The 12,989-nt window shown below is 42.9% G+C and overlaps 1 protein-coding gene across 2 annotated transcripts in view; it reads left to right on the top strand.

The window, feature by feature from the left end:
* Window positions 1–3,151: 3,151 nt before the first annotated feature.
* Window positions 3,152–12,989, top strand: part of syde2 (synapse defective 1, Rho GTPase, homolog 2 (C. elegans)) — a 48,354-nt gene continuing 38,516 nt past the window's right edge. Inside the window, exon 1 of one of the 2 annotated variants that reach the window (XM_051377965.1) lies at window positions 3,152–3,474. In XM_051377965.1, coding sequence (XP_051233925.1) covers window positions 3,345–3,474 — 130 coding nt within the window. In that variant the 5' untranslated portion in view covers window positions 3,152–3,344. Of the gene's footprint in view, window positions 5,437–12,989 lie in introns of both variants that reach the window. The other variant, XM_051377964.1, reaches the window with a different exon arrangement.

Below are 12,989 nucleotides of genomic sequence, written 5' to 3'. Positions count from 1 at the left end.
TTACAATTTTGGCTTTGGATAAGACTGGTTTTATTCTATTTTTTTGTGATGATAATGAATGTTCAGACTTCCTTATCCTGTCTGTGGCACACAGCACCAAGCTCATTAAGACACTACTGAAGACTTAAGAAGGCTAAATAATTAATAGAAGATCAAATCAAATAGCTGGACACTGTAATTTTTACCTAACGTTAGTCAAACAGGAGGAAATAGTGCATTTGTTGTGGACTATTTTCAGCCGTTGATTAATGCATGATGCATGAGTGTTAGTGCATATTAACAGCAGTCAGGACGGTGTCTGTCTTAAAATAAACTTTGTTCACGGTAAGGAAGGAACATGTCACTGAGTGCAACAGTGTGGTTTAACAATGTGTTATTAAGAGTTTGTGGACGACAATGCCGCTCTATGGCACAGACGAATAAAATATATCAATCAATAGTTGTTAATTAATGATTAATTCATTGTTGGTTTTGGTCTTTTCACAGGTTTTGCATCATATTTTATCAGCTCATCATATATGTTGCATGTAATAATCTTTATTTGTAATGTAACTTGATAACCAATTCATTGTTTAAGTACCTTTTTAATTGAAGATGTTTAGGTTTTAAACTGTTGGTTAAACAAATCAGGCTATAGATCAAATAATTACTTAAATAAAGCACAAGTATCTCAAGACTTCACTCAAGTACAGCACTTGGATAAATGTGCTTAGTTATATACCATCACTTCTTCTAACACAATTTTCTTTTGCAATACGTACAACAAGCCACCACTGCATGCATTGTTCTATAACCTCAGGTACTAAGTCGTATCACAAGACAAGATCACATTTTCAGGAATGCATGACATTCCCAGCATAATAATTGCACTAACAGACGTTATTTGTCAAAAACAAGACGTTTCTCGTGCCCTGCAGTGAATGTGCTGAACAATTGCAACACTTCTGTCTGGTCCAAAGGTTTCTGTCCTCCCTGATGCATCTAGCCTCTTCTCCCTCTACACCCTCTCCTCTCCCGTTTTCTCTCTTTCACACACAAAGACTCACTATGCAGCCTGCAGGTTTTGACCTGTAAATAACTGCCCAGACAGGGTCTAGTCAGTCAGATGGGGAGGTATATAGGCCGAGGCGTCAGGGCCTACGCGGCTCCTGCAGAGCAATAACAGATGCTTATCATGTTTTACTGAGGGTAGTGGTGGCGGTGGGGGGAGGTGGGGGGAGAAGGAGGGTGAATGTGGGACGTCGGGGCCCTGTCGATGAATGGCTCTGACAATAAATGCCCTCAATCATTGGTAGACACTGTACCTTAGGAAAGAGAGTCAGATTCAGTCAGAGAGAGTGTGTGTGTAGGTATTTGAGTGTAAGTGTGTGTGCTTTAAAGAGAGGCGGAGAGCGCATGTGCACTCTTACACCCACTGCAGCTTTTCAGCAGCTCATCCTCTTGCACATTCCAAGTAGAGGCAACAGCAAACAAATGGCTTAAGGTTCAAGTGAAGTATGTTTCATTCCTTTCTCTGCTGTCTCCGCCGCTCTTAAAGTCTTGGGTTGTGCTGCGAGCAGGGACAGGGGTTAGATGCAAGGTCAAAGAGGAGAGGATTACTCAAGATACACTTCAGATAAAAGTGTCAGTCCGATAATCGGCAGTGATCCATCATGTGGCAGGCTGTGCTTTTAGGCTGCTGTTGCCATTGGAGGATAAAAAAATAGCCTTCGTGCGTGGGTAATAATGAAGATGAAACTACTAAAAGACAAATTTCTCGTGACAAACTCAAATCCAGCTCATTTGTAAAGGCTGAGAGAGGATTCAGAGCCTTCATTCCTAATTGTTTCTTGCTGAGACCAACACTTTTTTCTCTCTCTATCTCTGCAGAGGGTCAAGCACATTTTCCCCTGAGATGATGAGGGTTGTTTTTCCGGCTGTTTGCTGAAATGCCTTCACAGCTACCAGTGAAGGTGGTAATTTGAAGTCCTGGCTCGCTGCTCTCCGACTGAATTGAATTCACATTTCAAAGACAAATATGTGTTGAATTTCAATAGAGAAGCTGGAGCTGCATTTCACATTCCATCAACCTAAACTTATAGTCTTATCCTGTGCATGAAACCTATAATGTTACCCGTAAACAAAACTCCCCACGCACCGCCAACAACAGTCAGGTGCTGGTAGGTCGCAGGACCATCTGGTGCAACATCAAAATTAACCACCGCCAAATGTAATGTAATGTTACATTTGTATACCTGTATTAACAAACAGTAAACACTCTGATGACATTTGGAGCCATCGTCATCCTTTATATGCTGATTCAACTTCTGTTGATTGACCAATCAATTAATTGATCATGGTTTCAGCTACTACTGCTGCCCGTTATACTGCTGCATTCCCTGTCCTGCATTTACAAATGAAATGCATAGATTTATGGATTGATCACAAACATCCTTCCTGTAGTGACGGTTATAGCCTGTATGTTTCTTTTAATGGAAACTGATTGCATTTGTAATATATGTTGGGTTTAATATGATCCTACTTTACTTTATGTTTGTTTATCGCTACAGCGTACACCTTTCTAGAAAATCATAAATCAAAATGGGTTATTAAGTTGTAACTGGCTTTATTTGTGGTGAATAAATTATTTACAAAAATACGTTAAAAGCCTTAACGATCTAATTTTTGGTTGCCATGTTGTGGTTGGTGTTTATCCCACTCCTGCAGGACACTTTTTAGATTCTTTAACTCATCAGGAAGACCCCTCCAATATTTTAATTGTCTATTTACTGTTAATTTAACTGGGACATTAATAAACTGTAAATACTACAGGTATCCAAGAGATGATTTGACCTCTGACCTGATGTTTAGTTGTGCTTGTTTTTCATTCTACAAATGATTTTTTTTTTTGTTGTTGTTTGTTTGTTACACCTTTAAATAATGAATAATGTCCAGTTGAATGTTTTTGTTTAAAGAAGCTTTCATGCAGATATGTGCAACGTCCCTGAACATTTGAGCCAGGGAAATATTCCAAATATCTGAGCTGCAAACACGAGGAGAAGGTGAGGTGAGGCGCTAGAGAGAAAGGAAGAGAGAAAAAAAGAGGGAGGGAGGAGGGCAAAGTGTGTGTGTGTTTGTGTGTGTGTGTGGAGCAGAGAGTGAGGGAGGGAGGGAGAGAGAGGTGGTGCAGAGAGCCAGGAGTGAGTGAGGCGACAGAGCGGAGGTGACAGCGGAGAATGGAGAGGAGCCCGTCCGCCCGGCGAGCTTTGACCGCGGCGAGCGAGGAGAACCCACTCGGCCCTTTCCTTCTGGAGCCAGCGTGCTGAAAGAAACCGGGAGGAATTAACAGGGGGCAAAGGAAAGGAATGGCTGATCCTCTGCGGAGGACTTTACTAGCGAAACTCCGGGGGAAGAAATCCAAGAAAGGAGCTACGGTCGGCGGTGGATACGGCTCTGCTGCTGCTGCGGCTGCTGCGGCGAATGGGGGCCGAGAAGGTAAAGAAAAAGTTTTGCAAACGCAGCGAGACTCCGACGAGGCTCGCCCGGTAGTGTTGCTCGCAGGGCTGGATTGCACGACAGAGAGAATGAGTACATATGAGAATTGTGTTGACGGGGCGATGGTGCAAACCGGGGGGGTTGTAATAGTCCGGGAGAGTCGCGCAGCAGAGTTGGCCGGCGCACGTCTCCAGGAGCGGAGCAGCGGGGGCAGGGTTCGGGTTAATGAGGAGCTCCTGGGGGTCTCACTTCAAAGAGACGTGCAGTTTGGGGGACACGCGGTGAGGGAGGGAGATAGGAGCCACCAGGGGCCCAGAACCGGTGGCAAAATTGCGTTAACGGCGGGAGTCACGCAAGGAGAACCGCATGTCCACAGAAAACACTTCGTCTCGGTCCCGCAGCAGTGCAGCGTTGGGGATTCAATTGGGTTTGGGGACAATTCAAACCACGTTTTGTACCGTGCACGGGTAGAACCGGATACCGGGGTGGGTAAACCACCAGAGGGCCGGGTTACTAGTACTGATAGTGATGGGACAGAGCCCAGGGACAGAGGACACTCCCGGCACATGGCAGGGACAGTAGTGGCTGTGAACGAACGCAACGCCAACAGGAGTTTTGACAACCAAACTTTGGAGACAGACACGCCAGTTTGCGCGGCACTTGCGCACCCAAGAAACACGGAAGAGAACATTTTAATCAGAAACGTTGAGACTTACGGGCCCGAGTACGCAGGGGACATTAGAGGGACTGCTGGCACTCTGCAGAGCCCGACGTTTTTCCCCACAGAGTTAGAAATATGCGACATAAACATGGCATCCCTGTGCGCCACAGAGGGCTCACTCAGATACACTTTAGATAGCGAAGATGATGATTATTATGACAATGAGATTCTGCCTTTTTATGAAACTGTGAGGGCAAAAAGTGATGGCGACAGAGCAGAGGTTGCAGAGCTGCCACAGCCCTGTCAGGATAAAGGTCAGCTGGATGACAGTAACAGTGCCCAGGAAACAGACAGGCTTAGGAACCAGCTGAAAGAAGCATATTATCTTCTAATCAACGCTATGAATGATATCAACCTGGATGTCCAGCAGATTAGCGGTGGTTTAACGGAGCAGCAGGCCACCTCCTCCTGTAGTAGCCACTCCAGGGATAGCCTGTGCTCCAGGTTGTCTGCCAAAAACATGGACAGTGACTCCTGGTCCTCAGGGGGCGACCACAGCCCTCAGCAGGTGTCTGACACTGACTCACTCCTGCTTTGCCTCAGTGGAAACCTTGAGTCATGCCTCAGAGGTAGACTTAACAGTAAGAGTATGGTGAACCTCTCCTTGACCAAGAAAAGACCCACGTTACTGCGCTCTGCTAGTGACGGAGCTTTCAGGTATCCAGGTGGACCCTCGCACTTTGTTCGGGCCCCTGGAGCGCAGGGTCTGGTAGTCATTGGTGAAAAAGGGGCCACAGAGACAAAAGAGGCTGAAGTCGCAGGAGTGGGTGAGCGGTCAGAGCCTCGGGCGCTTTACAGTGCCATCAGCAGTGATGAGCTGCTACAGGAAGCTGGCGGTGATGAAGACCGTGGCGGGCAGCTTAATGAGAGCAGCGGCTCGGTCAACAGCCTCACAGGTTCGTCAGACAGCAACGCCGATGCATCGACACATCAGGGTCACGACAACAAGCAGGAGCTGACGGGAGTGCGAGCACAGGGGGCTAACCCTGCCAACAAGGGGCACGGTGTCACTGTCAACAAGATGCAAGAGTGGATGCACAAGGGCCGTTTGTTGTCCTCTGAGATGAAGCAACGCATCGAGGGCTCAGCTTTGCCCCGTGGTGGAGGCCAAAGCCAGGACCGCTCCTGTCATCAGGCTAACCTCGGTGGGTGTAAACCGGGGGTCCAGACATCCAGCCGAGGGGTTAAATCTATCAAGACCAAGTCACCTACAATCAAGTCATCACGGCAGCAGCAGCCAGGTAGGAAGGCTACACGGAGTGGCCTCAACTCCTGTGGATCCTCTAAATCAAAGACCTCTCACCCTCCTTCCTCCCGTCTGATTATTGTCATCCTCCTCCACTCATAGTAAACTCCGCCTGGTGGCGGTCCACCCCTGCACTCTTCCTCTTCTGGATGCAAAGCAAAAGGGACGAGGCTCCTCAGACCTCTTTGCTTTCCTTTTTAAGACTCTCTAACCGGTGGCGGGTTCTGTCCTTCACACTAATTTAGGTGCATTTTAACACTAAATTAATAGCACATGAGGTTGTAGGTCGGATCACTCACAGTGTAGTTCAATAACTAACCAACTCACTCTCCTCCGCTAGCTGCAGTGGTGTTCTTCGTGGTGTTGGTGGTGGGGTTTGTGTGTGTGTGTGTGTGTGTGTGTGTGTGTGTGTGTGTCTTTTAATTATGTACAAAATGATTTTCTGATTGTGCTTTCTTGTTGTGTTTGTGATGAGGTGCAAAAACAGGAAAACATCTGTATCATGAAACCACGGACAGCAACAAGTGACACATGTTAACTATCGTGTTTTACCAAATGAGTATGCATGGGTGTTTAAAATGCAACTTAAATGTGAGATAGTCAGAGGTCCATTTAGTGGCTGTTCTGGAGCTCTCAGTCATCCCCCAGCAGATGAGTTTGCACAGTTTGTCATGGAATTAACCTCAGAAACTGTAGTTGACAAAATAATCTCACTGCGTGGTCCATTTAACTACTTATTATCAGCTATTAATGACATTTACATTCATTGATTCACCTTGCAGTGATGGTAAACTATAGTACTACAGTACATTGCATATGAATTTAGCTACCATTTCACTGTGTGTAGTGCCTGGTTGTACAAAATGAATTGCACTTTGTGTCCATGCTGACCTGAATTGACTGCAAACAAGGCAGTTGGCCAGTTCAATCATAGGATTCGGAAACAGTCTGTGTGGAAAACTTTGTATTGACATTTGTTGCTCAGTTTGTGGAAATGGGTTCCCTTTGTATGGATCAAAAACATATCACCGTCTCTTTATTCTACCACTCCTAGTTTTGTAAGTGTTTGGATGCGTGTGCGTGCCTGTGACTGTGTGTGTGTGTTGTTCTGACTGTTTTTCAGTAAATAGATGACCTGCCATGTGCGCAGGCTGTTGTTGACTGTCAGTGTGCTGTGCTGCTAGAAATAGAGTGTGATATCTGAGGCTGCTGAGCGGAAGGCCTCTGTGTTTGACTTCCAGCCCGCGGTTGGCTCAACATAGCTCCAACGTTTTACATCTCAAGCTCTTTCCTCTGCTGTCTTTTAGTTAGAATAAAGACAGGACTCTTCTTGATATTAGTTTCCAAGGTCTCTTTACCCCCTTGATTCTCATTTTTTCCCCATTTTGTGCAGCTTTCCCCTCTCTGTCCCCACTGAACTTTTCCACAGCTGTGGCCAGAGGAATCTAAAGCAGGAGAGAAGCCACTGCAGTTACTCTCTGTGGTAGTGGTGTGTGTGTGTGTGTGTGTTTGTCTGTCTGTGTGTGTGTGTGTTTGTTTGAGAATATGGGCGCGGGGGGTGGGGGTTGTTGGGCTGTCATGTTGCCTTCCTCCCCAGTCGTTTGCTCTGGACAGCTCCATGGTAACTTGCATTTTAAAGAGACTTTGGATTGAATATTTAGGATGCCATTCCTGTTGTTTAACTTGTTTGCGTTGTGTCACTTAATTCCTCACCATGAATGAACAAAATGAAGGGTGATTAAGTATTTATTAAGGTCAGCGCTGGGCTTATCTTGCCCCTGTGGGCCTCTCAGTGCCTCACAAAGAGCCATTTAAAAAAAAAAAAAAAGAAATGCCAAAGCTCTCAAAAGCTCCAGTGAATTGCTTGTCTTGGCTTGAAACTCTTCATTTCTCTTCACTTTATGGCTCTACTCTTTGTTGATGCAAATATTTATATATTTTAGACTTTCTAAAAATACTTCTGTCCCCCCCGCCTGTGTGTTTCTTGGAAATTAAACCTCATGAAGTCATAGGACAAAATATTGGCTTAATTAAACTGCCTCTAATATATTTCTGTCCTGACTTGTCCATTAATTGCTGTGTAAAAAAAATATTGTCGGTTATCATCCACAGCTAAGTGTGTCACTCCTTATATGTATATGTGTGGGTGAGGGATATTGTGCACATGAGCATGCATGTACACATCTTCGGTGTGTACATGCATGTTAGTATTTGCAGTCGGAGAATTTATAGTTTTGTTGTGCTGTGGCGGAGGAATGGCTTGCCGGCAGGCAGGCAGTATCCAGGCATCATATTTTGGCCAGACCTGAACTCAGGAGTGGTGTGTCAGTCAAAGCTGATGTTTAGACTGAGCCATAGACACCACAAACAGAAGAGTATGAGATCCACTCCTGGGAGGCAGATATTCTTTTCTTTTATTTCTTCTTTTTTTATGTCCTGTGGTTCAAACTAAGAGGAAAATCATACCCTGTTTGCATGTCTAGAAATACGGACGGCTTTGGAGCAGAGCTGCATCAGGCAAAAAAAGAGAAATAGCCTTTTGTATCTCCCCGAAAACAGCTTTTAAAGGAATACCAGAGAGAAAATAAGCAAACTATGTCATATCTGTCTGTTAGCTTAGCTAGGGGTCTAACATGGCTCTGTCCAAAATTCCAAAATATGTATAAAGCTTGTTAATTAACATGTTAAAGCTTGTTTGTTTAATTCATACTAAAAACAAAGTATAAAATTTGACAAGTTGTGGTTTTACAAGCAGTTATGTGCCAGACTATTTCTTGGCAGGGAGCAGTGACTTCCTGGAGTCTCCGCTCCGCAATGTGCCATTTTTCCAGATTTATTTTTTTGCACAAATGAAACAAATTAGATGTAATGTGTAAATCTTATGCTAGCTCTTTCCCCATGTTTTCAGTACTTCTTCTATTGTCACTTCATATTTGCCATATAAACATGAGAGGTATTGATCTTCTAACTAATCGCAGCAAGCAAACATATATATTTCCCAAAATGTGCTTCAAGAAGAACAGCAAAGACACACTCACTCTGGATTCGTGCAGTATTGCTCAACATTTTGATTACATTAGTCCCTGCTTGCTCAGTAGATTCAAAGTAGCTCCAGAATGAGACGAGAGTGCAGGTGTAATATAATCCTCCCTGACTGCTGTCAAGTCATGTCAGAACGATATGGCGTTTGGTTTCTGCATTGTGCCAGATACATGTTACTGAGCTGAAGAATTGTTTTTTTTTTTTTTTCACATAAACACACATGGCTGTTGGTGGAGGTACAATCATTTGTCTTGTCTGGTGCGTCTGTACTTGGACAGATTTATGGAGGATGGTAGCTCTAAAGACAGATCAGGTGATGGAGGAGAAACTTGAGGCAGCAGGGTTCATACCAGAATGGTTTATGAGATGTATGAGTCACATGATGAAGTCTGCAAGTGGTGTGGGGCGAACACTAGCAACTTGCTGGGCAATTTTAAATGATTGATTATCAGTAAAAGTAACTGTATTGTGTTTATTAGTTGGCATTTTATCCGGAGATACTGTGCAAGGCTTTGCTGAAGGGCCTTTCAATGATATGTCCTACGTTTACTCGTGTGTTTTGGACCTAATTGGGTCACACTGTGAGTCCATGTGCCTTTTTTTAGATCGTCCCTCCCTGAAGCATTTCTTATCAGTTTTTTAACCAAAAACAAGGAGACAGGACAGAAGGTTCACTAAAAGAGTGGCAACATTGAAAAGAATTTGGGTTTCAAGCCAACATACTGAGGAGGAAGTGGCATTAGCATTAGCAGGCTGTGTTGCCAGGACGCCTCAACGGGATGCAAGTGTTGACATGTGATGCAACCCTGGACGATCTCAGCTCTGCATTGGTGTATAAAAGAAAAATCTACACTGAGAATCCTCATTACCATATGAATGAGTGTCAACAGGAATGTATGGCACACAGCAAAAGATTCCCTCTGAAGGGGGGGAACCCAAAACTTTGTACACACAACAAAGTGTTGTCTGTATGGAGGAGAAAACTAGCTGGTGTGTGTCTTGCACTTATCAAAAGAGGAGCTTCTATAAAGCAAAAGGAATTCCGGAAATAAAAGAAAAAGCCTATGGGAAAGTGGATCAAGTGTTTTGTGTTTTGAGGAGAAAATGATTCAGTCATTCAGAAGATTTAGACGTGAATGTAATTGGGTTTACTGTCAGGCTCACGTGGCACAGGTTCACACCAACATCCAGGAAATCAGCTTTTTTCTTTATAAGTTTGCATTCCTTTCAGCACCTCAGACAAACCCATATCGCTCCCCCCCATCCACCTCTCCCTCTCTCATTCTCTTTTAATTTTCTCACACAGACGTGCACCCTTGTATTATGTGCTCTGGCCATCTGTTACCTTCAGGTCAGGGGTGTGAGTTTTCCGTGCCCTGAACACATCATCGTCTTCGTGCCATCACGGCACAGGGAACCAGACTATGTTAGCCCGTTATGGAAATTTTAATGGACAGAGTCTGTTTTGCTTTGCTATGCGTTTGTAGGTGCTTGTGATGGCGTAACAAAGGAATAACAAAGGAGCTCTTTAATTTTTTTATTGGACATATACTGCTTGGCATAAATTAAAATGTTGTATCTTTAACAATTCTTCCCCATATTTCTGTAAACAAACACCTTGGGCTGCAACTAATGATAAATACAAATCAATCTACAGATTACTCTCTCGATTAATTAATAGTTGTTTGATCTTGAAAATTATGAAGTTTTCAGATTGCTTGATGCATCCAAACACCCAAATTTTTTTACATCATTTTCTCACATAAGACAAAGAAAAACAGCAAATCCTCAACACTCAGAAGCTGGAACTAGATAATATAATACATTTTTGCTTGAGAAAAAAAAAAGAAAAAAACTATTAATCAAAATTGTCAAAAATTGTTTAGATTGTATAGATTAATTTCCTGACGATTGATTAATAGATTAATCAACTAATCATTTTAGCTTTTCAAACAGAAGTTCATTCATTCTTTATTGTTACATTTTTAAGGGCGTGAAATTATTTTTAAATCTCTTAAATGTTCGTCTTTCACTTCCAGCTATTGTTTTTAGAAGATGTCTTTTTAATTGAGTATTTCAGTGAAAATAGTGTTCAGTGTAAAAACACCTCCCCCTTACTAACTATATATTGTATTTTAGAGATTGTTTTTTAGAAAACCAGGCTCAGGGATTCAATTATCTGCTTTTCATCAGACTGAATCTGCAGCACAATAATAGTCTGCTAGAATCATTCATTTTACATCAAAAGCTGTCTGTTATGGGGAAATACTGACATGTTGATGTGAGATGCTGAGAGGAGCTAGAGAGTTTTTGTGATGGTTTGATATTCGACACCAGTGGATATGGCTGAAATGTCACTTATTAGGTCAAAGCAGTGTCCTGCTGTTGCTCTGTGTTACACTTCAGAAGGAGTGTGACAGTGGAGGGAGACGGCGGTGAGGCTTTAAATCTGGAGCTGTGGTCTGGAATGCTGCTCATGTCAGAACACGCTTCCTCTTCCAGTTATGAAAGACCCCTTAAAGAAGATGGTATGCTGACAACAACTCCATGCACAACCATCTCACCTCTCTCCAGTCTCGCGTTACAAGACCGAGCGTTGGCAGCAGAGTCTGCAGTCTTTGGATCCCTCTTGGTCTTGAAAATGTTTCCCCTCTCTCCCAAAAAACTTCCCCCCTAACACATATCCTCATGATCCTCTTGTCCTACAACTTATTTCATTCTTCCCCATCCTCAAGTGAGTTATAGTTCCTTCTTTTTACCTCCTTAAATGTTGCTTTCTAGCTTTATTTGTAGTATTTATGTCATTTAACAAGACTGAAAATACATTTCTAGTGAAATCTTATCTAGCGAAAAGAGAGTCTTGAGAGAGATTTGGATGTATCTTGGTCTTAAAAGTTTAAAAAGATATTTTGTAAAGTAGTCTACAAGCCTAGTTTACAAAAATATCCAATTATTATTGTAATGCGCATGTATGTTTAAGTAAAAACACTGGTTGTAGACAGACTTAATAGCTGAAAACAAACCATAACAGATTATTACAGCCTATGCATTAATCAGTATATCATCTGAAACATGCTGTATGTTTCCCCTTCACTCAGCAGTCAGCACATGCTAAATCTACTGATCTCCAGGCCCTCAAACACAGCATCAGCCTTAATCCGGGCTAATGCAAACACAGTGCTGCCAGCTCAGGTCATACAAACACGTTTCTGGCAGGAAACCTTCCTTAACTTAAACAGAGCAGAAAGGAAGAAATACTTAAAGTTGTGCTTTTTTTTGAATGAAAATGAAACAGATGACAAAGGCAGTGTGGTCGGTTGTGTTTATGTAGCTGATGGCTTTTTTGGAGATTAAGAATACCTTTAAAAGTGGCCCCTGTTCTTGACACTGAAAGCTGTTTTATATACACAGAGGAATGGCATCCCTAACAGACTCAATTTCATCCCACTTTATATCATACTTGTCATATTTCTCAAGTGGGGGAAAAAAAAAATCAAGCAGCAAGTAGAGAAATAAAGTTCAAGACTTGTTTTGTTGTGGTGAGAGGGACTAAAGTTGGGGTTTATGGGATTTTGAGTCACTGGAGATGGCAAGAATTATTGCGAGTCAACGATTGCTTTCTAAAGTTGCCTTGTAGATCACAGGAAAGCTGAGAGAGGCTGGTTGACTTCCAGGGAAAAGTAAATCCCAGTGAAGCCCTCTGTTCTCTCTATGCCACTTTCAGGGTTTTGTCAATAAAAGCAACCAAGCAAAAAAAAAAACAGCCTTAGTCTCAATCGACTGAGTAGAAGTTATGTAATTAGAAACCATGTGATTTATTAATGTACTCACTTCTTCTTCTGTTGGACTGCTCTGGATTAATCATACTGAAAAAAAATGGCTGTGGTTTATTCTGATTCATTCACACTTTTTAATTGCACAGTCACACACGCACATAGTGGATGCCCTGTGTTAGATTTCAATTTCCTAAAGTGAAAATATTCCCAAGTGTATAATTTGGTGGATGTTGGACTGGCGTGCATGAAAATGCATTTCCTCGAGGAGAGGAGAAGTTGTCATTATAGCATGTGGAGGGGCTCGTCTGGGAGCAGCAGAGGATCAAAACAGTCTTTTTACACAAGCCTGCTGTACATGTTAGAGCAAGACCCTGCCCTCAGCACCTCTCTCTCTCTCTCTCTCTCTCTCTCTCTCTCTGTCACACACACACATACACACATGCTAAGAGGTTGTTTTTCTCTGGCTGCATCTGCTCATCAGCGCAAAATAAAAGCATGTCAGATGATCTGCAAAGGCGATTTTTTGATTTCTAGGAAAACAAATACTATCTGGGAAAAAAACATCCATAAAGACCTCTATGCACTCAATGTCATGCAGGGACTCTTTTTTTAAGCTTTCTTTGGAACATTAAGGGACCACGTCACCGTCTCTATTATTTGTCCTTTTTCACTGCACATATCGCTACTGGCTGTACTTATCGTCCCCTTACTCACACACACACACACACCT

This window comes from Dicentrarchus labrax, unplaced genomic scaffold (assembly GCF_905237075.1).
Source record: "Dicentrarchus labrax unplaced genomic scaffold, dlabrax2021, whole genome shotgun sequence".
Lineage (NCBI taxonomy): Eukaryota > Metazoa > Chordata > Actinopteri > Moronidae > Dicentrarchus > Dicentrarchus labrax.
This window is presented reverse-complemented; position numbering and strand designations above follow the sequence as displayed.